At 43.3% G+C, this 27501-nt stretch overlaps 1 protein-coding gene across 1 annotated transcript; it reads right to left on the bottom strand.

Moving 5' to 3' along the window:
• Nucleotides 1-229: 229 nt before the first annotated feature.
• On the bottom strand, nt 230-27442 carry EHHADH (enoyl-CoA hydratase and 3-hydroxyacyl CoA dehydrogenase; the record flags this gene model as incomplete). Its single annotated transcript, XM_082319625.1, has 8 exons — nt 230-1500; nt 9237-9578; nt 11630-11671; nt 15815-15919; nt 16239-16350; nt 18244-18416; nt 19183-19286; nt 27369-27442. The coding sequence occupies 8 exons, from the start codon at nt 27440-27442 to the stop codon at nt 230-232; spliced, it is 2223 nt and encodes a 740-aa protein (XP_082175751.1).
• Nucleotides 27443-27501: the final 59 nt, after the last annotated feature.

The raw sequence follows: 27501 nt of genomic DNA on the forward strand, positions 1-27501 counted from the left end.
TGGTGGGAAGGGTGGGTGATGGCAGTGGTTATCTCCAGCAAGAAGGAAAATGATCAATCATGATGATCAATCATCGGCCAAAGTTATTCTCTGCGAAGGCCCAGGAAGGTCAGTGGCATTGTTTACGAGCCTGTAACACTTTGGTTTTGATTGGAAAAGACAGTGCAATTACAGCACCTGTTTCATGAGATCAGCCTCCATTGAATTTATATAGCAGGCATCAAGGAAATCACAGCTTGTTGCTCTGCCGGCTTAGGTAGGACATCCACTCTTTGAGGGGAGGGTTCCCCATAGCTACCAGCTTTTTCAGAAAGGCACTGGGCCGCAGCCCAGGAACATCAGGGTGGGCCTCAGAGTGCTTCTTCAGTTTAGCTAGAATGCGAGGGAGACCGACGGTAGAAGCATAGAACATGGGGCCACCCCTGTGCTTTGGCCACCCATAGCCATTGATATAAATTACATCCAGGTGTTCTGGGCCAGATGCTATTCCCTCAGCCAGGATGTCAAATCCTTCATTGATGAGGGAAAACAAACACCGCTCCAGGACTTCCTCCTGGTCTATAAAGCGGGTCTTGATGTGATGGGTGTCTCTGTACTGGGCCAGGAAATTGTGAAGCCATGGATCTGGCTTGGCTGTCCTGCCCCCAGCCTTCTGGTACTGATACCACCCTTTTCCAGTTTTCTGGCCGAATCTGCCATTCTCACACAGAAGATCTGGCAGTGGGCTGTAGCGATGGCCATGCCGCTGGCGGGCAGGTGTTCCTGAAGGTAGCGAGGCCCCGGTGAGGCCCTGGCCCTTTCGAGACCTCCAGCCCACATCCAGCCCAGCAAGATCAGACATTCGGAAAGGTCCTATCTTAAACCCAAAATCTTCAATAACCTGATCTACAGCTTCTGGTCTGCTTCCTTCCTCTACAAGGAAAACTGCCTGTTGAACATATGGAAACATCATTCGGTTCCCAACAAACCCAAAACAATTCCCTACCACCACTCCAACTTTTTTCAGTGCTTTGGCTAGCTGCATAGCAGTGGCAATGGCAGTGGGGGATGTGTGATGGCCATAGATTATTTCTAATAGTCTCATCACATGAGCAGGGGAGAAGAAGTGTGTGCCAATGACCTGCTGTGGGCAGCTCGTGGCAGAAGCTATTTCATCAATGTTTAGGGCTGATGTGTTTGTACACAGAAAGGCCCCTGGCTTGCAGATTCTTGATAGCTTGTGGAATATTTCCTTCTTTAGTGCCATGTTCTCAAACACAGCCTCAATAACTAGATCTACATCCTGCAACACATCAAAGTCCACAGTGAACTGGAGACGTGCCGGGTTATGGAAGTCCAGGGTTTGGGCACCCTGCTCCATTTTCATAGCCTCACGTTCCAAAAGGAGCATCACAGCTTTTCTTCCCGTGTTCAGATACTCCAGATTCTGCTCGAGGGCTACCACAGGTATGTTGGCCTTAACCAGAGAAGTCACAATGCCTCGGCCCATTGTTCCCAGCCCTAGGGATAAAAGTGAGACAGAATCAGAGACTATGAATAGAAAATGTTAGAATTAATCACTTGACAGTAGCACTTCCTTTGTATCTGCAGGATAAAAAGTGGAAGCCTATGCAAAACGAGTGGTGCACTGATAGAAAAAAAGAACTGAAGACTGGGAAAAAGGAAGGTGAATTCTCCCTTTCAGTGAGCCTAAATGAAAAGCAGTAGCATAAAGGCAAGTAAATGTCCTCTCAAGCTTACAAAATATCAGTGGGATGCACTCCAGTGTGTGCAGACCATGTGATTCATGTCTTCTCCCTGCAAAGTTTTATACCTTTGGAAACCAGCATCACTTAAGAGTTAGAACCTGGGCATCAAAGACAGGAGATCTGAGTTTCAGCTTGAACCCTGTTAACAACTTCTAGCAGGCATTTTCGTAAGCAAGCTTCACCCTGGGGATATCAGTGCCTCTCTGTTCCTGTGAGATGGTCCTTTATGGGCACTCGTAGAAGAATATTAGTGTAAGCTAACACACTGCACCCAGAGATTTTAACACCAGCAAAGCTCAGACAATTGGTTTCTCCCTCCTTCCAAGCTTCCTTTTTGTCCCCTTCCTCTTCTCCCTCTGCACTTCACTGCGTAATCTTTGAAGCAAACAAAATGCAGCTGATCTTGGACACTGATCTTCTCTAAACTTTCTCTCTAATGTCTTGTATGTCTCTTGTCACCAGGCCAAACAGGATGGAACTAACACAGTGTTCTTAATCCAGACTGCAACATCTCCATCTCCTTTTTAATCACTCTGGAACATCAGTAGGCTTTTGCTTGCTGTTCGCGCTTTGTATCAGGCATCTCTGCACAGTGGGAACTCTCCAAGCCCTCCACTACAGGCCATTCCTCACTTCTGAAGATTCTCGAAGACAGTCTTCCTTGTCCAACCATGCAGTTAAAGCGCTTGCCCAGAATTCCTGTAACTGAACATCCATTCAAGCTGTATTTTTTCTCTCCAAGATCCATAAATGCACTACTACCAGCTCATACCCACAGGAATACCAGTGTAGAGATTACTGGCTTGAGCCCTTCCCTCCTTCTGAGCCCTTCCACCAGCTCTGCCCTCTATTACATTAAATGAAGCTGCACGCTTATGCTTTCCTGTGATGCACAACCCACGCTATTTATTCTGCTCTCCCATGATGGAGGCTTTTTGGACTAAGTTAATACAAACTAGTAAGAGAAGGCCAGCACAATTTTACCAGCTTTAAAAGTGCAAAGCATCTGAATGGGAGGATTATTAATATCCTAAATAAAGCAACAACCAGACAAAGTACTAGTTTGTTATAATTCTGTAAAAATGATTTTTTTAATCTCAGGTTTACAAATGAAAGTCAGCTAAACAAATAAACAGAAACAAGGGGATTAAAAAATTTGTCTAAAGCAGCTTTGTAAAGAAGAGCTGAAATTATGTCATCAGTTAAACAAGTTCCAACAATCAAGGTCAAACAAGGTAGTATGTTTTTCCTGCAAGCTACACACCCATGGTTTAATTCTGCCCACCCTCAGCTTGTGTACACATAAGACATTTAAAACATTCCCTGCTTAGCCACAAGAAGATAGTTTTTACAGACATCACTATCTGGCCGCCTGCTTATAAACCATTACAGTCCCAAGCAAATGCTGAAGTTCCTTTCTAGGAAATTAGATTTGCTACTGCATAATCAAGTACTACTGAAAACTAATTTGAAAATAAAACTAGAATAACATGAATCAGTTCTTAGTATTTCAGTGTCCGTGGTTTGCTGATTGAAAAAAACCCCAACACAAATAGCTCCTCCCACTGTGCTCAGTACTCAGAGGCTTGGATGTGGCAGCAGGGACAGTCAGAGACAGTTTTTTCCCTGTCTTTGATGAGCTACACAGACTGCTTGCTTCCTGGACAGTGTGGAAGGGTAGCTCACCACCTCATGCATACCCACCAAACCTGGCCCCATCTTTAAGGCTCTCTGTAGACATCAAGGGTTTGCAGTTCCACATCTGGGTTCTTCATGGCTCCCTCTTGAAGTCTTTTCTTCCTTTCCAGGGTGGACACCTGGGATTTCTCCTTCAAATTTCCAAGCTCTACTAAAGAAATAACGCACACATCCTGGGCCTTATTAACTCCTGTTCCTCTCAGCTTCGGTCTCATGACTGAAATCTTAGCAGTTCTCTCTCAGTATAAACACACTGCTTCTTCCTAAATCAAAACCTCTTCCATGAGCAGAGGTTCTCCAGCCTTCTTTTCAAGGGAAGCTCTGCAGTGCTGTTAGCCGATTCCCCTGTTTGCTTTTGTCCACATGTAGTATAAGTATGCCCATCTAGGTTTTAGCCAACCCATGATAGACAGGCATATGTGCTTGTAGTACTTCACTTTCTAGGCCACGGGAATAGGTTTATAGATAAGATATGAGCTTGCCAAGCTTGTTTCTGACCTAGAAAAGCTGTCTCTCAACTTACTACATAACTCTTCAGTGGCCTGTATGAAATGATGTTTAATGAAGCTGGCAGAGAGAGTAATGAAAGCCCCAAGGGTTTTGTTACATTAGAGCTTGCACAGCATGACTCCCCTGGAAATATTTTCTAAAACTGGGCTATAAAACTAAGGAGAGATTTGGCTATCTAGCAGGGAAAGCAGCATTTCTGAGGACTCCCCTTTTCAATTTTATAAAGCTGAGTGATCTTGGGGAAGAATATATTAGAGCAGAAAAAAATGGTAGGGAATCATTGGGCCTTACATGTGTAGAAGGCTGTAGAAGAAAGAGAAAGGGAAATGTCCCATGCTTAGCTCAGATCACACAGACCAAAACATGGCTAGGAACTACTCCAGAATTTCTACTGTATATTCCATTTTCTTCCTCAATAGTGCTCTCACTTCCCCCAAACCATGAAAAAACCCTATATTCTTATCTTCCACACAGGGGACAGTTTTCAGAGCTGTGTTACCATCTTTCATGCCCAAGGCACATCTTTCAGAAGAAGACTGAAATCTGCTTCAGGAGAAAGAACAGTGTCTATCCATCTTGCTTCTGGTCTTTTGTTGTGAAATGTAGCTTTGACAAATAAATAAAACTACACTTGAACCCATGTAATTTCGAGCCAAATATGGATATGATAAATCCATTTGCTGGGCAAGCAGAGTGAATAATGACTGATAATTATTGATCTGTCACATGAGGTACTTAGAATATGAAAAATCATGCAAAATTAATTGAGAGAATTTAAAAACAAATTTCAAAACAAATGAACTTGAAATATGTATAAAGCAACTCATGTACAGTCACACACACTAGTGAAATACAGATCAGTGGAAAATATTCTGAACTGTAATGAATATTTGGACTTTAAAATGCCGGGCAATGGAAATAATACTTTATAGATTGGTAAAAATACGCAGAGACTGTTTCAGTTTTCCTGTTAAAAACAACAATGAGCAATTGGCGGTGGTGGACTGCTGCAGACTGGAGCTGCTTCTTTCTCTGTTTCAGGGTATTAATTTCAAGCAGAAATAGTGTGATACTCGAGGCAAGCAGGCAGCTATGGGAAGACTGCAGAAGGGACAGAGAAGAACTCTTTTTCTGGGTGACGAGGACCAGAGAAAGTGGAAAGAGATGGGAGCCAAGAGTTCAGAACAAGCAGAAGCAAATCAAATAGGTGAAATTGTATGTGGCTGAAGACAGTCAAGGACAGCTAGGCCAAGAGCAGGAGGGATCCCACATAGCTGGGTGTTACCTGCTTATCAGTCTTTCAGCAAGCAAACTGCAGACAAAGGCAGCTGATGGGAAGCCAGCACTGCACAGGAATGGTTGCCAGTTCATCAGCAGTGCTACTATCAAGCATGCCCACAAAAATGATAGATCTTCCTTGATATTGAATCTACATTAAGACATGGTCAGCAAGTGATGTGCCAGCTCCCTCCAACAAGTTCCTGCTAATATGGGACAGACAAGGAAGCCACAAAGCAAGGCTCCCCTAGCATTCATGGGACTGCTCCCATACCCTAAAGGTCCTCTGTGCCTATGGAAAAGGTACTGAAGGCAGAGGAAGTCAAGATGATCTTCTCAGTTGCTTCCCATCATGTAGCGATAAAAGACGGAAGCAGCAGCATAATGCAACATGGTTTTAGTGTGTGAAACAGCACAGCACTGACTATTGGAAAATGGGGTCTGCGTGATTTCTGACCATCCAAAATGGATGCAACATCTTGCTCTGACTGTCCTCCTCTGCAGTGAAAACAGAGAGACCCTGGATCACCTAAGTAGACTCAATACTTACATGGATGAGCAGCACTGTTTTAAAAGGTGCCAGTCCCTCAAAAATCTTCCCTAAGATTTTGATTTCTGGTGCTGCAAGAATGTACTTAAGATCAAGAATGTGAAATTATGAGATACGGTACGGCATGGTACTGGCTGGAGAATGACTTTTTGTTACAGCAGCCTGAAATAAAAAAAATACAATTGTGTTGGCATGTTCTATGCCTGTCTCTAACGAACTTGCAGTTTCACTGATATCAAAAGGCAAAATAGGAGGAAAACCTTCCAGAGGAAGGAGAAAAAGCACAGTGAGGTGGCAGAAAGAAGTGATGGAAAGCAGTGACACTCAATATGGTGTGGGATTCAGAGTTAAAAGGAGGTGATCAATAACCTCCAAAATAGGAGATGTCATTTATCGAATGGAGTATAACCTGAATAACTAGCATAAACAAAGCAAGCTATAATCGTGGGCTATGGGGGCTGTATTGATAGAAGCAGTGATTCAGAAAAGGCATTAGGATCTTGCTAAGTGTCAAGGCCCTGAGTGCACTGATAAGCTTTAATGACCCTGACCAGCTACAGCTGGAGCCTCCACCCACACGCCTATGGGCCTCAGAGCCCCATTTAAGCTCAGACCTGGGCCTTTAGTCCCTCCCTAAGCTCTGTTGGAGGAGTTCTGGTGTCTTACTGTGGCTGTGCCAGGCTATGGACACTGTTGATCCAGACCTCAGCCTGCAGACTGGCTTCCCAACTTTACCTTGGACCTGCATCATCATGTGAACTTTGCTTGATCATCTGCACTTCTGGTAGATCTGGGCCATGATCTCTGGGTCTGCCCTGCTTGCCTTGCTCAGGTACTGTAAATAATTGATACAGCAGTGGGTTGTGCTGCCATCCAGAGGGAGAAATGGGTTGATAGGAACTTCATGAAGTTCAGCAAGGGGAAGTGCAAAGTCCTGCATCTGGGGAGGAATAGTCCTATACAGTATATGCTGGGGGCTGACTGACTGGAAAGCAGCTCTGCAGAAAAGGATCTGAGAGATCTGAGGGTCCTGATGGACACCAAGTTGACTATGAGCAGCAATATGACCTTGTGGCAAAAAAGGCTGATGGTATACTAGGCTGCATTAGGAGCAGTCTTGCTGGTAGATTGAGGGAGGTGATCCTTGCCCTCTACTTAGTGCTAGTGAGACCATACCTGGAGTACTGTGTCCAGTTCTGGGCTCCCCAGTACAAGAGTGATATGGAGCTATTGCAGTGAGGTCAGTGAAGGGCCACTAAGATGATTAAGGGACTGGAGTGTGTCTCATGAGGAAAGGCTGAGAGAGCCCCTAGAGAAGGCTCGAGGAGATCTTACCAATGTATATAAATACTTGAGGGGAAAGTGTAAAGAAGATGGAGCCAGACTCTTTTCAGTGGCCTCTGGTGACAGGACCAGAGGCGATGGGCACAACCTGAAATGTGGGAGGCTCCATCTGACCATAAGAAAACACTTTTTTTTCCTTTTTTTTTACCATGAGAGCAACTGAGCACTGGGACAGGTTGCCCAGAGAGGCTGTAGAGTCTTCTTCCTTGGTGATACTCAAAAGCTGTCTAGACATGGTCCTGGGCAACTGACTCTAGGTGGCCCTGTTTGAGCAGGGGGGGTGGACAGGATGACATTCAGAGGTCCCTTCCAGCTTCAAAGATTCTGTGGTTCTGTGCCCCTGGGAAGTGTTATTGCCATGGGCTCCCCATCCCTGGGGTGCAGCTGCTCCTCGATGGTAGAAAATTAAGAGAATGTGTTGAACATGGCTAATATGAAAGCTGGCATACTAAGTAGGAGCAAGGCAGAAACATCTTAGTACCTGGTCTTAAGTGTAATTACTCCTGCAATACTGTTTCCACTTTGGCTATGCGTGATTTATGAAGTGTTGAAACATTAGAGGAAGTTCACAGTCAGGAAAATGACCAGAGTGTGGCAGATTGTGCTCTGCAGCAAAAGTATCAAAGCACTCAGCTTATTTATTCTGCAAAAAGTATGGGTTAACTTGAGCATTGTCTATAACCAGCTACAAAAACATTGAAACTTGGGGGTAGAGGTTGGGGCAATTTCAGACCAGAATAAAGAAACCTGTCTGGAGATGAGATGCAAATACTTAATCCAATGGATAGGAGATGTAGCCCAGCCAGTTCAGTTTGGAAACAAGATACAGATTATGTTTCTACTAGAAACTTTCAAATACAGATTGCATTTGTCCTTAGAATTCCCTCTAGCTCAGTTACAGCACTAAAATAAGCAGATCAGATCTAAACAGCCTTTCTGGCTAAACTGTCATTGTGATTGGGACTTCACAAATGTATTATTCTAGCATGATTTATCAGTATGTAGCAAAGAATGCCCACTCTAGTCACCTGATCATTCCTATAAAACTTCAACACAAGCCCTTCCTGCCAAAGCACATGTTGCGGGACTGACCTGTCTGGGATCGTGTGTGTCTAAAGTACTGTGCTCTTCAAGTCACATGATAAAGTTGGCAATAATTCATGCCTTTTTACCTGAGTGCTGTAACAGCCATGGATCCTCCTCACAGGGTTTGTGGACTGATGTTTAAAAAACATCTTCATTTAGAAAAAAAATGACATGACAGCTAATGAAGAGAAGGGAACTTCCAAAAAAAAAAAAAGTGTTTCCATGGCCTGAAATGAGCTTTCAGAGAGCTCATACTGCAGAGCACAAGAGGCCTGAGAAGTACCCAGGAAGACCAGTGTTGGTCTGGCAAGCTTCCTCTGAAACAGAATGGATGTTTTCCAAGTGCTCCATTACTTGTCTAACCATTTTTTTTGAGTGCTACTATCAACAGGCAGAGCTGAAAGATACTTTTTTAAATCTCAGCAGTGCATCAAAGGTTTTATTTAAATTGCTCTTATAAAAAATTAATGAAGGCATTATCTTGCTGGGCTACAAAATGGCAGGAGTGGATCCCAGTGAGATGAAATCTTCTTAAACACAGCTGTCAAAACATTTTTGTATTAATATATCCCTGAGTGACTCTGCACATGCACTTGCAGTACAGAACTAGACCAGGAGGAGGAGAATTTCCTGCAACCTGCTTATAACATGGAACAAGCCAGGAGTCAACATAGCAGTGTTTAAAAGGGAACAGACTGCTCGCGGTCCACAGATGAAGCTGTCTCTGAAGTGAGAGGAAGTTATTCTTCCAAAGAAAGAAGGAGGTGGCATCAGGTAACAATCTAGTGGGATGTGACTGGCCATCTGAATTTCTGAGCTTACCAAGGCAGTGACAACTTCCCTCCTTGCATGTCACATATGGGTGTGGAGTATCTTTGCCTGTGATGGGTGCAAGTGACTGCTGGGGAATCCTACCTCAGCCTTCTGCCACGAGTAAAGCCCGATTATACTCATCCCACTCTCCTTCAGCCCTGCTGTTAGCTGTGCAGTCAGCAACCACAACAGCTTTTTCATTCTCTTACCTATCACAGCTGCTTTGCGGATGGGCTGAGGAGAAGCACTTTTCCATGAAGCTCCACTGGACGTTGTCCACTTCTGCACTGCTCTTTCTGCAAAGAAAGCGTACTGCAGTGCTTGGGCCTGGCCTGAAGTCAGCAGGACGTTAAACAGCTCTCGCTCCTTACGGACACCATCTGCAAAAGGCTGCTCTGTGGCAGCTTTGACTGCCTGGAAGCACAGCTCTGGAGCCAGGCACCCATGGGCCTGTTTCTTCACCTTCACAAGAGCCTCACTGAGAAATGCTTCCATGTTGGGCAGTTTTGGAACTGGCTTCAGGCTGAGCCTGCGGGGTCCCAATGGCTGGCCTGGGGGGTAGAAAAATGGAGTTACAGAACAAAGCATCCACATCTGGAAGACTACAGATTTTCACCCCTTTCTACATAGACTGGGAATGCAGTCTACCTCTTTTCCTCCTAAGCTCACTGCATTAGGGCTTACATGGCACAGTGATCTGGGTCTAAAACTAAAGTGTCTGACATTTCTCTTTAGCTTTCTGTTTGCTCTGACAATTACAATTTTTCAAGTCCCTTCTCAGACTTCAAAAAAGCAAGATTTCAATTTCAAAGAAGTAATTCTCTCCTTCCTTTTCACAGCTACACAGAGTACCTTGACTTCTCCAGTTCTCTTACTCCACAGTCCCAGCTGCCACATTCATATGGCTCTTTCTATAAGCTTCAGTACTAAAGTTTTCCTCCAGTAGTGCCCAATTGACTTTGCTAGCCAGATGCATTCCAGCCAGGGTCCTGATGCAGGCATTTACAAGAAAGACTGGGAAATAGACCCTGATGTCAATTCTTCCCTGACAGTAGGAGTCCCTCTATTCACTTTGGGATTAACCAAGAGGACAGCTCATGCAGCATGAGTTGGGGAGCAAATGAATAACAAGGGGGAGTTCATGCTTCTGTGTCAGCAAGGGGTGAATCAAGCAGCCACACAAATACATGAGGCTCGTTACAGACAGAGGTTGCTATGGTGATACCTAGAAAGGATTTTAATTGAGAGAAGTTAGTTACATTTCAGATGCCAAAATCCTCTCCATCCTCTTCAGAAGTACAAACCTTGGTGCTTGCTAAGAGGTCTCTGATCTGCCCATACTCAGGCTGTTCCTGTGCTCTTAATGGCAGCTTGCCTCAGTAAAGACCGTGGAGGAACAAGATCAGAAATTCAGGATGTATCTCCTTAATATTCCAACATTTTCACAAAGACCCTCTTATCATAGCCACATCCAGATTGTTAACTAACCGTGTAGCAATGTTACTGCACTGACTGCTGTAGTGCTCCAGAAGCACGCAGGACTACCACCAAAGCAGGATGGTGAGTGGGCCCCTTCTAATGAGAACCTTATGCTGAGAAGCTCTCTGGTATACAGTCTCATTGCCCTAGCTTCTATTACGTGAGCTCTGCCACAGGAGCACGCTTCCTTCAGAGGTGGCATATTGCATCTAGCTCCCCTTTTTCCTCCTGTTGTCTGACTTAGGAAAGTGCCAGTGCATCAGCAGAAGACTCAGGAGCAGGAAATCATATGCAGGATGCTGAAGAGCAAGAATAATGGCAGCACTGCAATCACGGTTGCCCAAAGAATATGTCCTGCCTCTAGCTCTTCCTCCAAGACCAAGCAATGTTTAAGAGAAACAGAAGTATGAGTTTCCAGGATGAGTTAAGAGACTGATTTCCTGAAATAATGGTTTTCAGAGCTCAGGCTTTTTAATTAAGCCTTTTAGAGAACACAAAAAGATGAACACTCACTGTGTAAGTAGCTTCCCTTGTAATCAGATCACAAAAATAATGTTTTCACATTGACAGTGAATATAGTTTGTATCTGTCAATATTGCAGGATTTAGTCAGGATAATGTTCCTTTATTTTGGAATCTTTTGTTTCTCTCCTAAATGTATGTTTTTAACCCAGAAATGCTCTTTATCCACAGTACTTTATTTAGGACTTAAATAGTGCGTTTCATTTCATCACAAGACGAAACTTCAGGTTTGTCCCAGAAAGCAGATCTGATGGCTGGAAGGCCACTTAAGACTGGGCAGATCAAGGGACTTCATATGACTTCTCTGATGTGGAAAGGACTGGTAAAAAAGGCATATTACTGGGAGCCTTTAAGCTTGGTCTTCAGATAGCAAATAGTACTTGTAAGCACAAATACTGATGGGGGACATAAGACAGTTCCTCAGAGTAAAAAAGAAAAGTAACTCTCCTCAGGGTCCTGTAATAAAACTCTTATTTAGCTGTAAGCTAAATAGGTTTTGCTAAGTATTTCTACAGCCTCTTCATGCAGTGTCTTTGCTTCTGCAATGCTAATAAGAATCAAGGGCATATTTATGAACAGGAAAAAATGATCTGAATCCAAACCTGGGAAGAAAAGATCAGTGTGGGACATCCACAGCTTGATTTCTGAAATCAAAGCAGCAGGAACATGATGAACAGTATCAGATATCAGTGCTGCAGGGAAAAGCGTCATCCATGCATAGGAGCTAGCACAGATACCTGCTTTGTTTTACTAGGGTTTGTAGTCCAGGTGGCACAAAGGACAGATCAAGTCTATAAAATTTCTATCAGCAAAAGCAACATGTAAACATGCAGTATCAACTATTGTGCAACTTAAAACAACAACAACAAAAAATCATCCCAGAGTTGTAACTGTTGGGATATTACAGGACTCCACATGGAAGAGGCAGGGCTAGCCTAACAGTCTTCCCGGTGCAGTGAAATGCTTGTGAATTTCTTAGAAACAAAGCTGAAACTGGACCCCTGCTCCTCAGGATTGCAGTGGTCTCAGGCCTGCCAGGGACAAGTCCAGCTTATGTCAGACCTTTCACAAACTCTGGCTCTGTCAAAGGGGCACTTTGCTAGACCTTCTGCCTAAAGAAGGTGGCAGCTAGAATCATGAGCCCTGGAGAGAGATTAAAATGTCATTATATTGTACATCTTTGCAGAAATGATGCACTAAAGGCCCCTGCAACTGTAACGGAAAGCCTTTCTCCAACAGTCTCTGTTTAAAGAGTGCAGTTACCTAACAGCACTGTCTGTTACTCCTTTGGGTTTCATGAGACTCAGAAGAAACACATGCTTCCTCCACAGTTATTCCTAGTGGCTTACAGTCAGAAACTCATAATCGTCTTTCCACGCAGAGTTTAACACGTGTGGGACCTGAGCTAGTCTAAATTGAACTGATTCTCCCTGGCTCTTTGGTGCAAGCCATTGATACTTTTGTGCTCTGAGAAGATGATAAAGGTCAATCAGCAAATCTGGTCAGAAAGCAACAGATGATTATATATGAGGGGAGAGCTTCAAAGAAGTCTGCTGTGCAGGGGATCAGCAGCCATTTTCTCCTCCAGCCAAGGAAGACTACAGCAGGCCAGCAAGAGGTGGGCAGTATAAGCTTCAAGCTACTGACTGCCACAAGCAATTACAGCAATTTTTCAATTTTGTGATGCCATCAGGTGGACAAATTGTGTAATGCAGCTTTGAATTAGTGCAGTGATTCTCAAGCACGTTTAATGAAAGAACATTCTCCTTGTCTCCAAGGATTTAGCTCCTGTCTATTCCTTCTAAAAAATGCCATCAAATGTGAAGATATTTTCTTTTGCCTGAAGAGGACAGTTTGCCTGAAGAAGGCCAGGAACATATGCTCACTTCCTATCTGCAACACAATTACTGTTTTTCAATGAAAAATTTAAATTAGAATCAATAATTGTCTTTGTGTATTCCTACAACCACTTATTCAGGACCGTTTCAGAACTCCTTTTGAAGGTGTACTTCATTAGGAATAATATATAAAAATGTATGGATGAAGATGCTTACCCAACATACCTACCATAAAGGCAGCTCTGTCAACTGCATATTGAAACAATAATCAAAGACCCTTGCTTCAGTAAGGCCAGTCATTTGAGACTGATCTCTTGCCATGAAATACTGCAGCTCCAGCACTGAGAAAGCTGAGAAGCAAATAATTTCTGAATTGATTCTTTGAGTCTTATCTTGCAGTACAGCCTTCCCAGGAATAGAAATTCCATCAGTGACAAAACTAGTTATTTAGCCAAACTGCTCTGTAAGAAGCCACCAGTTGTTAGCCTCATGTTTAAAAAAAAAAAAAAAAATCTCATCAGAAACAAAATGCTGCATGCCATACAAAGACAGTGGACTTCTGTGATGGCATTTTTTTTGTGCTATTCTCTCTGGTTTTATTAAGATTATCTGAAAAATGTTCACTGAAAACAGAACTCAATGTGAACAAAAACCAGACCAGCTATGCAAGGCTGTCCTCTCTTCTGCAGCCCTGAGTTAGTGCTTGATGTAGAGAAATAAAAGCACTGGTTTGCCTTTGTATGGCAGGAGAATTATATTAACTTTAGGCAAAGGCCAAAGCCAGGAACAACTCAAAAGGAACATATGGACTCTGGGTACACCATTCTTTCAAATAATTGGGTAACCTGAAGCTAAATGGTGCATCAAAACTTTTCATGGTCTTCTGCAAGGTCTAATGAGAAATCTTCCAAGCAGAAAAGAAATAAAGATTAGCTGACATGCCAGTATTTTCACTGTTAAAGCACATACTGTAAGTTCCAGTAAAGTTGTTGGAAAGAGTCTGAAAGCATTCTTAAAGTCCTCTTGGAGTTGGTACATAGTGTGATGTGAAACACCTTCAATGACATTACTCATTTTTACTGGGGTAAATCAAACCAGTAATAAACAGATAAAAAATCTACCACTAATAACAAGTAAGACTGGGACAGGTTACATGCTGAACATCCAGCTAGGATCCTTGTATGTTTATACAATTTTCAAAAAAATTTTTCTTGGTAGTGACAATTTCCAATGAAGATGAAGCTACAGAAGCGGAGTTTGCCGGTAGTGGACATAAGTTCCAGAAAGCAAGTTACACCAAGAAATAGTGTGATCAATGATTCATTCCTGAGGTTCTTCTCTAAGGTCAAGCTGACTTGATGACAACTGTCAAGATGACAACTGTCATCCACTGCACAATGTCTGTCACAGAAGAAATAAGCATACAAATATCTAAATTTCACGCAATTTCACATAGCATTTGTTGAAATCCAGAATGCTTGCTGGTTTGCCAGTTCTAGTAATATATGTATTACTCATTTTAGGATGCACTGCTGCTGCTATCAATACTGGTATAGATCTTATGCAGGGCATCATTCAGAAGCCCAGAGGGTACATCAAAGGGAACACTGTTTGCTGGGTTAATTTGCCTAGAAGAGTAGCAATATTTCACTGCTCTCCCAACAGATGGAGAAAGAGTTCTTGTTCAAAACAGACAAAAATCAGTGAACCAAAGTATCTTTGTTTTTCTTGGAAGCAATAGTGAAGTACATCACCCATCTCTTTCTAAAGAATTATATTTAAATAGTCCAATTACATATAGGGAAAGAGAAAAGAGGACTGCTTATGTCATCAATTCTGTACTAAAAATGAAGCCCAAAAATACCGTAGGATGAATACAGTGAGAAGGAAGGGCATCTCTTACAGAAAACCTAGCCAAAGAATACCCTTTTGCACTGATCTGGTAAATCTAAAGTTGCAGGAAAGTATACACGATACTGATCTTTAAGAACGGCCCATTCATTGAGCTATCTTAAAAACATGGTGCACTGTCATCTAGGACAAAATTTAGGCTGCTTCAGCTTCTAGCACAGAAGTGCTCCTACAGAGAAGAAAAGGCCTTGTTTGTAGTGAAGAGAACTGCAGGAGCAAAAGCAGCACCCCAGCTTGGAAAAGCATTGCCTATAAAGGCCATGCGATCAAAGCAGAAAGGGTTTTTTTGCTTCCTTGCGTGGATCACATTGTTACAGAGCTCCAGATTAAATCCTGATGGAAGTCAGTAGTCTGTTTCCAAAGGTACAAGGAGGTTAGCAGTGGAAAAATACCCTGTTTTTCTCTCAAGGTGATGCTCCTCATGCTGCACAAGGAATGTTCCTCTTCCTGTGTTAACTCTAGTGATTTTGATTTTGTCATTTCTAAGGTGGGGAAAAAAAACACTCTCCACATCCCTCCCATCTCCACAGGCCTTTCTCTTGCACAGCAGCTAAAGGATTAGGGACAGAGTCACTTACAGACTCATGGATCATTAAGTTGGGCTGACAATGTACCAGCTGCTCCACTAGAGGGAGAAAGTTATTTTTGATCAGCCATCATTGATGGTGCAAACAGAATACATGAAATACTAGCTGTGATCCAAAACTATATATGGAAGGAGCATATATTCCCCAAAATCAGTGGAGTGCAGCAGTCCAGAGGAGCATGTGAGTTTGGATACACAATTAAGAAGCAGGAGGACTTGATATGTATCTGTTCCGTGAATCCTCACTTGAATATCTGCAGCTCTTCAGCATCTGAATTTTTCACTTCAGACAACAGAAAACAAATTCTGCAATTAATTCTGTCTTATATGGGTGCCACAACTCAATGAAGGGAGCACAGAAATTGGAACAAACTGGTGGGCTTTGTTCTGACTCTCTCCAGCCCTGAAACATCACCAATTATTTCTTGGCACTGCTACAATTCTTTCCTCACCAATCACTTTGTTTGCCAAGCCAATTGCTGCCTCAACTGTGTTTTCTTCCACAACTTCATCAACCAAGCCCAGCTTCAGTGCTTCAGTTGCTGGAACGTGTCTTCCTGTGATAAAAAGAGAAATAAGGTGACTACAGTGGGGCATTATGGTCAATTTCATTCTTTTCCATCTAATCAAATTACTTGTGTGTAGCTGGCTTCAAATATGAGACGTGCCCATTATCAGGTACATAAAAAGCATTACTAACAGCATGCCTCAAAGAACATATGTCCCTTTCTTAGCCCATCATTAGTGGAAGCAAGCTGAATTTCAACCCAAGCAGCTACATAGGTAAAAGAAATTAATTTTTCTTAGGCCAAGCTGGTGGTATGCCTCAATGCTATATTCTTATATACAGAGCAAGGCCAAGGCACAGTATTTTACCTGTAGTGATTATATCCAGAGCAGCTGGTACCCCAATCAGTCTGGGTAGTCGCTGAGTGCCTTCAGCGCCTGGAAGTAACCCAATGGTGACCTCTGGTAAACCCATCTGAGCCTAAAATTAAGTCAAATTCAACAACAAATCTGATTAGAAAGAGTGATAATTACAAACTGAGCAGAATAGAGGAAAGACAAGCAGACTTGATTCACATATTGCTCCTCTAGGAAGCCTCAAAACTTCTACATAAAACTTCATCCTTGCTTTTTGCCACATAAGATATTTAAGACAAAAGCCCATTCAACCATTTCAAGAGCTTGTGTACAAATGCACAGGAAAAACATCACCTTACAGTGGGTGCATGTGTGCTAGCACAGCACTGGAGGAGAGCTGTTGGGCCAACAGCATCCCCCAGACTGACACGTGTAAACTAATGCTTTCAAGCAGTTGTTTCCAAATGTTGGAAGGCACTCTGACTTAACTGTTACCTCCCTACTCTAATTCTTGGAAGTTTAGTAAAGGAAAATTGTTACTGAACTCTTCCCTAATCTTCCTTCAAGTGTGTTTCCTTCAAATGGCTCTTAGTGTACTTGACATTTAGTAAGGTTATGGCAGTGAAGTCAGGGGCAGCAGGAAGGGGGATCTTGTCTTCTCTTAGAAGTCTATATAGATTTTGTTGCCTCATTTTAAAAAACATAGTCTGTACATTTCCCATTGAGCTCTTAAGAGATTTGGAGTCACTTTAAGACCACTACTTATGGCACCCACCTCAGGTGGCATATAGGGCGATGTAGACTACCTCTTTATGCTGTTACAGCAACCCACACTGTCATGGAGAAACTGATTCACACTGCAAAAGTGAGGGGATGGCCCTATCAGTGAAGAGTCTCTATAAGGAGACCAGGTACACCTAAAAGGTAGTTCAGCATTCCAGAATCTTGAAGAAGGAGGTTCAAGAAAAAAATGGATCACTCCTTAAAAGACTCTTAAAGCTGTCTGTTGGTCAGAGTACTCCCCTGGGGAACCAGAGCTCATGGGGAATCAAACCATAAATGTTCAGTGTTAGCTGAGTTTCAACTGCATATTGAAACCAGGCCACTAGCAGAAAGAAATGCAAAATTCACAGGGCTGGAGAGCAAAAAAAGAAAGTCATGCTGCATGAGCCAGTAAGATACAGCCATCCACATCAGAATATACATAATGACTACTGAGATCTAGGGCAAATTAACACTGGGTTACTGAAGCGTCTATGCAGCCACCTTATTCTACTAGTTACAAATCAATTTTATATTCAGAAATTACTTGAAATTAGTTATTTAATAAGACTTATGAAAGCATGTCAAGGGTGGTGTTATAGGTGAATAATGTCCAAGCACACTGACTCTGGGTCCAGAGGAGGGCCACAAAAATGATCAGAGGGATGGAACACCTCTGCTATGAGGAAAGGCTGAAAGAGCTGGGGTTGTTCAGCCTGGAGAAGAGAAGGCTTCAGGGAGACCTTATTGCAGCCTTTCAATACTTAAAGGGGGCTTATAAGAAAGATGGAGACAGACTTTTTAGCAAGGCCAATAGCGATAGGAAAAGGGCTAATGGTTTTAAACTAAAAGAGGGTAGATTCAGACTAGATATAAGGAAGAAATTTTTTATGATGAAGGTGGTGAAACACTGGAATGGGTTGCCCAGAGAGGTGGTAGATGCCCCATCCTTGGAAACATTTAAGGCCAAGCTGGATGGGGCTCTGAGCAACCTGATCTAGTTGTAGATGTCCCCGCCAATTGCAGGGGGGGAAGGACTAGATGACCTTTAAAGGTCTCTTCCATCCCAAAGCATTCTATGATTCTATTCGATGATTCTATGACTTGTATCCTGTACCTATAAAGCCCCTCTCCTCTGAGCAGATGATCCCGGTGTCTCACTGCTCTCCAGGGGCAGCCTCCCATGCTGTCCATGGGCATATGTACATGGTTCCTGATGCCTTCACCAGCCTCTCTAGTTTGCAGCATGTGTTACCTTCACATGTGCAATCCGATAGTGACAGCCAAGTGCCACCTCCAGGCCTCCTCCCAAGGCAATGCCTTCAATGGCCGCCACCACAGGCTTCTCACTCCTTTCTATGAGAGAGATGATGGGGCTCAAGGTAACACCCTGTCTCTTTGGAGCAGAAAATCCTCGAATGTCAGCACCTGAGTTAGCACAGAGATAAAGAGGAATTAGTGAGGAAGGCAGTGCTTGGAATGATCCTTCCCTCTGTGCAATTGAATGTAGCTGCTCACAGATGATCAAGTCCTTGCAGAGCATGCTGCTGGCAGGAGAGTGGTTAACAGGAATCAGCCCCTTTTGGGACCACCTTCAAGAAACCCTGGCTCCTTGAAGCTGTTCAGAAAGCTCAGGAGAAGGCAGTACAAAAATACGTAACTGTAGCAATCATGCAGTTACTACAGAAAATTGCAGACATGCTTCGTTAAACACAAAAAAAAAAAAAAGTTGAGTCTGGAATAGTTAAGCACAAGTTACTACTAACAAGCAATGTAGAGCTCCAGAGAAATTCCCTAGCTTCCCAGGTTTCTACAACTGGAGAAGGTATGTTATTCACCACTGCCCGCCCCGCCCCCCCCAGGTACGTTCCATACACTGGACCAGTTAGTGGTCCAGAGATTTTATACTGATGCCTCCTTACTTTCCATGGCTTGCTTTGTATATCAGGGAGATGAGAAGCTGTCCCCACTGCACCATGAACATACCAACTTACTTCTGTCCTGGACAGTCCAACTTGTCATGTGTGCCACGTCAGTTGTGGCACAGCAGAATAGAAAAAGCCCACTGTCTCGGGGCCATTTTCAGCCAAATCAGGACTTTTATCAGCAATGTTACAAGGCAGAGAACCTTCAGACATGGTGGGTGTAGAGTGTTTCCTCTTTTTCTTGGGCTGTTTGATGAAAAATGTCTTACCTGCACTGAATTTCCCATTTTCACCACAAATCATAACAGCTTTCACTGAAGGATCTGCATCTGCTCTCTTCAGTGCATCCTCTAATGCCTGGAGAACTGTCAAGCTGAAATAAATTAGAGATTCAGTGAGTAACAATCAACTACATTACCTTTCTAAGAGGTCCGTGTTATAAACTGCAAGCATCCCAGTGAAAACAAGCAGTACATCCAAGCATGTCTCTCCTCTAGCTTGTCTTCCGCCACAGCCTCTCCGGGTGAATCCTTTCATTAGTCTCCCTCTCACTTCAAGAGCAAGTGCCAAAATCCAACAAGCTTATGACTACTGACCTGTCATTTACTTGCTGGAGAGTCTTCTTGTGGCTATGACATTGCTGTTTCCAAAGCAAGCAGCATAGGGAAATGCTCTTTTGAAAATGCCTTTATGAATTAAACATTCAGATTTTTAGGAAAACAGTTTAGCATAATTTAAAAGTAATTAATGCTAGACCACTGACAATCGAAGAACTTTTCAAAAAGGGAAATGAGCTCCAGGGATAAAAAGCTATCTTTCAAAGACCTGACACAGAGTTGGTGCTGGGCTGATATTTATAATGCTTTCACCTTGTGAAGATCTGTATATAGATCCAGACTTAAACTTGTGTGGGATCCTGTCAAAGTGAATTTGGGCCTAAAAACCTAAGTAGAATTTCTTTTTTTGTCTTATCTTAACATATTTCCACAGACACAAGCAGTAAATGTGGCCAGCAAAGAATTAACGAGGCACTTCAAAATGGAACAGTAAAAGTATAAATAGTATTTTTATAAATCAGATATTTAAAAAAATCTGGCCTGACTGTATGCTCACTTGGCATTTGAAGCCTAGAAGCTAATTATATATATATGTGTGTGTGTGTGTGTGTATGGATGGACACGGAAAGTATAGTCTGTTTTAGAAGACGGTGACAATAAAGAAGATGGTAGGTAAAAATAGAAGCATTAACACCTAACACTTTATTTACAGAAGCATTCACACAAATTGTGTATATATAATTTAGATACTAAAATATATTCATATACACACACTTGTAAGTATATAAGTGTATATATAGTCTGTGAGAGACTTTTCTGTGTGCATGTGTGTATACATACTGCATATGTAGATATGCCTCTGATTCAGAAAATCTGAGCCACAAGTGTTTGGAGGCTGGAGGAATACTCAAAGAAGTATCATACATGCTTGCCCAGTCCTTTATAAATACACCTTCTGTTCCTAGACCTTCTCCAAACTGTAAGCTCAGTTTCACATGTAAGCTTGGTGCCTGATGAAAAGAGAGCAGAGCTCTGTTGATGCCCAGTTGAGAGGAGGAGCGTGAATTAAAAGGAACTGATAGAAAGGCCTGATGCACACTCAGTTTGTGCATGTTTTTCAATATATTTGGGGGCATTTCACTTAAAAAGGAAGCTTGTCATAAAGTAGATGAAAAATATATCACTATAGTTGTGTAATGTTTTTAGGTGTGTTCAGGGTGGGTGATCACATTGTTTACGTAAGACAGCAGCCTGAAGCATTGACGTGGAAATCCATAGACTGAAAAGGGAAACCTGGGGAGCCCAAGAAGTTTTCTGTAAGCCAGCTGTGTGAAGTCCTGCCAGCCAACCTCTGCATATTCCTCCTTCAAAATGAAGACTTAAGAGAAGCTATTAGCAAAGTCTATTAATCAGGGCTGTTGGCTGAGCGGAGAGTTGGGGCGCTGCCTAGGGGGGTCTCCAGGATCAGCTGCTGCCTGGATAAGACCATGCTACACAGAAGGATCACTGGGAGCCCTGAGACCTGACAACGAGCGACTGAGAGAAGTGTTATTTTTGGAGAGAGAACAGCCAGTTATGTACCAATTGCCACATACAGACATCAAAGACAACTCTGAAGTCTGACATTAGTAATGGTTCTGAAAGCTGAAACTTAAAATGAGAATAATTTGGCCATGACAAAGAAAAACTATTAGGTGACTCTGCAAAGGTCCTTCCAGTGCATATAGTTCCATGTAGCAGAATATGAAAGCCTTTCCAATTTTAATAAATGGTTTCATATTCTGTGGGGAAAAATACATATTAAAATTTTGGTTTTTATCTCAGTCCCTTTGAAATATAAAGTGCTGTGGCTGCTGCTATTTGAGGAGGACTCACAGGGTGTACCCAATGCTCGCTGCTCTTAGAGGTCTGTTTTTGCATCAGTGGAGAGCCAAGCCACGGAAATACCAAATTCACCTAACAGCTGGAAGGTTAAAGGGAAAACCATTATGAAATGTCATTACACTTCACAAACCATGGTGCAAAGAGGTGGAGAAAATATGTACCAGTATTCCGAACAAATGTTAAATTACTGGTTTGAAAATATTGCACAGAAAAATGGCGCAGTTCTCTCAGGAACAGAGAAGGAGCAATCAAAGCATTTCTGTGTCTGTTGCAGGCATGTGATCAGCAGGTGCAAAAGGCCCATACAAAAGGTTTGTCTGCATTAAATGCAAAGGTTCAGGATTTTATGTAGGAAATTAGTTACAAGCCCTTAGCACTTACAACAACATACTCCTACCAGAAGAAAAATTAGTCATCAAGGCTGCCACAAAATAACAGTTCAATACCTACATGACCTGTATTAACCCAACAGAACTGTTTTTGCCAGAGAGTAACTTGACTCTGTACTTGCATAAATATTTCTTCTCCCTCCATAGAACTTTTTCCCAGTGGGAATTTTTTTTGTGGGACAAAAAGGAAGAAACATCAGACTTTTTGCAGTTTCTTGTTCTCCTAAGATGGAGCAATATGTTTGCCTCAGGATATGTTACCGTCCAACACAAAGGCTGCATTGCTTTATAACTCACATGTTATAACTGGTACTAAAAGATGTAATTTTCAATGAAAGCATTGTAGTAAAATGTATGACAGTAAAACTATAAAAATACTCAAGAGTATCACAACTTCAAACAGCTAGAGTATTAAAGAAACAAAAAGTCACCATTTGCATAAGTATTTCATTACTGTGACAGTGTCATTCATTTAACAGTAACAATGCAAAAATTCACTCCATGCATTCCAATCAATGCTTAATCCCATGCTATGTAGTCAGCTCCACCATGTATACTATTTTGACTGCGAGAAAAGTGATTCTGCCAAGATGATTCAGTGTTACGGGTTTCAGAAACACACCGCAGGTGCTGCTAAAGAACATGTGCACACCAGGGTAAGAGAATATTCTTACAGGTGACCACTCCAGGTTGTTATTATTATTTTGCATAAAGCTCATTGCAGTGATGATGTGCTGGATTTTTAACAAGGTTTTATTATTTACCTTAATAATTTCAGATTTTAGCTTGGGTGTGTGAATGTGAACTTCTTTCATTAAAAAGAAAAAAAATTAAGGTTATCCTGAAAATTTACTTAGTCGCCTTTAAAGAAGTGAGACTCAAATCCAACAGTAGAAAATGCTGTTTATGGAAAACATGCAAGTGTGGTCCTTTCCCCTTGTACTTCCCCCCACATCTACAATCACCGCATTGGGGATGTTGCTATGTACGTCTACACAAATTCTTTTTAGCATCCCTTATACACCTGCTGTCCATGAATTTGCCTAATCCCTTTCTGATTCTGCTGATCCATCTGCCTCCACAGGCTCCTATGGCAGCAAGGTCTGTATTAACTGTTTTAAAACAGTCTCCTACTAGTTTAGTCAAATGCCTCTAGTTCAGCTGTTGCAGGATTTGGTAAAGGGTTATGCCTTTAATTTATTTACTTTCTTTATGATTCTGTAAACCTTGACCTTATTCTCCCACAGCCTTTTCCTCTCCAAACTGATGACATTCAGCTTTTTCATTCTGCTTTCTTAACGCAGTGCACGATCCCTTGATTATTTCGGTTGTCCCTTTCTGGATCGTCCCTATATTCTTCTGCAAACACAAAATCCATAACTACACCCAACAATTAAGCTGTTTTATATTGCAGAAAAAGGATGCCCTCTGCTCTGTTCTCAACATACATCCTGATAGTACCCAATATTTTGTGGGCTTTTTGGGCTGCCCCAGTACATTGAGCTGATGATTTCACAGAACTGTCAAAGGTAAGGATCCCTTCCCTGAGCTGTAACTGCCAGTTTTGAGCTCTGCATCCTGTAAGCTTGTCCTGGATTACATTTTTTATTTAAAGAGCTTTCTGCTATTATTTTTTAGCATGCCTTGATCCACTCTTTATATCCTTTTAGTCTTAATTTCCAGTTTACATCTCTCCTGTCATGCTTTATGGGCTTTCTTGTTCTCCTCACTTAAATAAGCTTTCCACTTCTTGAAAAAAAAAAATCAAACTTTTCCCTTTGTCTTCTAAGCTTTCTCATCAAGCCATGCAGGGCTTTTACAGATCACTTGCTGGCTGAACAGTTTACCTGGGCTTCTAATAAACTTAAAAAACCAAAAATCCTAAACCCAAACAACAATCCAGCCTCCACCCTTTTGCAGGCTTCTTGTCTTTTGGATAGCTTCTTGCAGTGTTTTTGTTTGAACTAACTGCTGGGTGTTTACATAATTCCCTTCTTGAAATTGAGTACTCTCGTGCTGGATTTACCTGGTCTGCTTTCTCTTGCCTCAGTGTCAGATCCAGCTGTGTAGTAGTTGCTGTCACACAGCAGCTAATACAGCTTCAATGGAGTCATGCACATAAATTAAGGTCAAATGCAGAATGCCATCCTTTTTGTGGGGTTTTAGAATAGTTGTTTTAGGAAGCAGACACTTATTGCATCCTGGAATTTTCTCTCTACGTCTCATCCTGATGAGGTGCTGATCGAGTCCCACACAGGTAATCGCACTCTCCTGTCATTGCTACCTATCCGAAGTTGCAGCTTCTCTAATCTCCTTTACATTTTCTGATCATTATGCTGATTGGAGGTCAGAAGGACAATCCTGGCAGCCAGTGAGAGCCTTTTCCAATTCCAAGTTGAAATACTTTTCCACATACTTCTTATTTTTCAGTGCCAGCAGTCTGCCTCTGCTAATAAGGTGTGGCTGGTCTTCTCTCTTTCAACTCTTGTCTGTCTGTTCCCCAAAACTTCCCAGTTTTTTGCATATCTAAATCCCTTCTCTCTATGCCATGGTCTCAAAAATCCAGATCTCTGAATACTAAACTTCTGCAAACCAGGAAAAAACCCCAAACAAATCAAATTTGGCATATGCCACCTCTGCTGCTGGGGAGAAAGATTAGCTTGAAGGGGAGTCTGTGTGTGGGAGCCAAATTTGCTGCCAGACTCACAAGTCAGCATACATTCCTCAGAAAAGCACTGCCCAAGAGGTACTTGCACAGCAGTGCATGGTGTCAGGCAGGAGAAAGCAAATTCCTACCCACCAGTGGCTTCTAAATTGCTAATGGCCAGGGCGATGGTGTGGGAGCTGGGATAAGGGCACTGAGTGCCACATATAATGGGGAGAGAGGGGTGAGGCTGGAGCAGAGCAGGGAAAAACCCACCAGCCTTTTAAAAAGCATCTGTTCCTGCTGTGAAATTAAATTTTCAGGATCACAGGAGATGGCTCCTCTCTGCAACTTTCACTGCCTGCTATCACCTACGTAGTCAAACATTTCCAACAGCAATCACAAACCCGCTTCCCTATGGTCCACTACATAAAATATGCAGAAGCAGAAGGAACACACAAGGATCAGAGTGTGCTCTACCTTTCCTAGCTATAGCCTTGTCTCAGCTGAAAATTACCCAATGGCAAGTATGAGACAATTATTGATCCCTACTAAAACAGGTATTACCCTGACATGCAATCAAAGACCACAGGCATGTCTCAAGCTGAAGTTTCACAGCAGCGTAACTGATTTAAATCCATGCTGTGCAGGTTCCCATCCTTCCCCACGTACTCCTACTCTGTCCCTTGTGGCAGCAGTGCTGGGATGCAGAGAGCTAGGCTGGCTGAAAAACCAACCCAGACCAACTGGCTGGTGTTTAGTCACATTTGCACCCTGAGCTGGCTCGCTGCCAGTCACAGGAGCACCAACGCTAGCAGAGCAGATGCTGTGAGGAACCATGGCCAGGATCACAGCAGCCCTATCTTAGGTTGTGCTGTGGTGCTACGGAGCTCGTCATGAGGAAATGAGCCTACGTGAGTGAAGTAAGTACTCGGGTCTCCCAGAAGCCTTCATGCTGTGGGGTTGTCAGCAGATAAAACAGTGTGGGCAGCACAATACAGGTGTGCGGGGAGTGAAGATACAGCACTCAATGGAAAATGCTTTTTTGGCGGATCTAACGCATTCTTCCAGGGTCTTCCTTCTCCCCCTCAGGGCTGGGGAACAGGACCACAACCACACCATCCGTCACTCTTGGCTGACAGTGTCAGAACTGCACCCTGCGAGGGCACTGTGGGGTGTAAAGGGTAGTAGAAGCAGGGGTCTGTCCTGAAGAGGCTGTTGTGCAGGTGCATGCAATTGCTGTTCGAAAGCAACTTTGGGTTTTATCAAGGACTTGTAGAATCATAGAATGGTTTGGGTTGGAAGGGGCCTTAAAGTTCATCTAGTTCCAACCCCTCTGCCATGGGCAGGGACACCTTCCACTAGACCAGGTTGCTCAAAGCCCCATCCAGCCTGGCCTTGAACACTTCCAGGGATGGGGCAGCCACAGCTCCTCTGGGCAACCTGTTCCAGTGCCTTGCTTCTCAAAAGAGAAAAAGTTAAGGTTCCTTAAGCACCTATCTTTAGCTCTGTATTTTGTACTTTTCATGGTAAGGATGGAAACTTTACGGGCATAGCCAGGAAGTTTTCTTAGGCTGGTCTTGGGCACAGGAGGTCCAAGGGATGTCTTGTACCCTGCAGTTCTGGGAATCCTACATGTCTTGTTCACCTAATCTCATCAAGCCACTCCAAGTTTGTTTTCTCATTATAATTATCCGGGCATGTGAAAATTATCTTACTTTTAAACATGTTGCAACAGAAGAGTGAGCATTGCCAGTTACTGCAGAAGAGCAGCAGGTTGTATTTCCTATTCATGCTCCTACTCGTCTCTTTCAGCTTCTTTTTAACAAACTTTCTGGTTTAGAAGTTGAGCATAACTGCAGTGGATTTTTTTGGTTTGTGAATATATACTGAATAGACACTATGGTCACTGTTACAGATCAGCTCTTCAACTACAACTGCTTAGAAAGAGCCTATGCGGTACTCAGAACTAAATGAACTAAAATACACACCTTATAACAAATTATGTAAAGCCAAAAAGCACATACGTGCTTTTCAAAACACATGAAAAACTAAAATTTCAGGGGCTCCTACAGATTGGTGTTTGACTTTGTTTTTCACTGGCTCGTGTTTGAGATCGCCTGGGGCCTTTCTTGACCAAGATCAGTATTTAGAGGTCAATTCCTTACTCATTTTTAAAAAGCAAATGAACTGCCTTCGCTTCTGACAGCCCTGACTGTGGTTTAATCCCAGTGCCAGGTCCTCTTGTTGAACCACGTCTGCTATCTACAAAGCCCTTTGCCCTAACCCCTGCACTCGCTTGGACAGCACAGGGACTTGCTGTGCAGGCACTGCGTGGGGCTGGCAACTACACCAGCAGCAAATCCGAGAGGAAAAGCTGGTTTTCACCTACAAGCTCTGAAGGAACTCCAGGGTGAAATGGCTGAACTGCTAAGGCTGCTGTGCAATTTCTTGCTGGAAGCATCATCTTGATGCTTAAGGACTGGAAGGTGACAAGAAAGACGTGAAGTTTTTAAACAGCTTCCAGGGGAGATGACAGAAAGTACAGATTGATGAGCCTGACACCTCTGCTGCGAAAAAAAACCACTAGAAATTACCATAAAGAGCGTAAGTCATGGAAAAAAATAGCACGTTTTTTGCAAAGGCTGGTGCAGGTACCCGAGCGGCGTTTGGACAGGTCCCTCGGCAGGGGCTCTTACCGGGCAGCCTGCCCTGGGACCAGGAGGGGCCGCACACGGGCAAGGAGGGGAAAATGAGGTGAAAAGGAGGGAAATCAGAAAACTCCTCATCCCGCTCGTCAAGGGAAAGCAAGCGCCCGGGACCGAGCCGCCCGCCACTGCAGCTCCCCGAGCCCCGGCTCGGCGCTCCCCCTGAGGAGCGGCGGGGCCGGGGAGGGGCGACCGCCACAGAAAATGGCGGGCGGGCGGGAGGCCGCGGGGGTACCCGGGCCGCGGGGGGGACCCGGCCGCGCCCGCCGTTACCTCAGCGCGTTGACCGGCGGGTTGCGGAGCCGGATGACGGCCACGGCGGCAGCGCCCCTCGCGTACTGCGCCATGCCCAGGGCCCGCCGCTCTCCCCGCCGCCCAGGCACCCGGCCCGGCCCGGCCTCCGCGG

This window comes from Platalea leucorodia, assembly GCF_965183815.1.
Source record: "Platalea leucorodia genome assembly, chromosome: 8".
NCBI lineage: Eukaryota > Metazoa > Chordata > Aves > Pelecaniformes > Threskiornithidae > Platalea > Platalea leucorodia.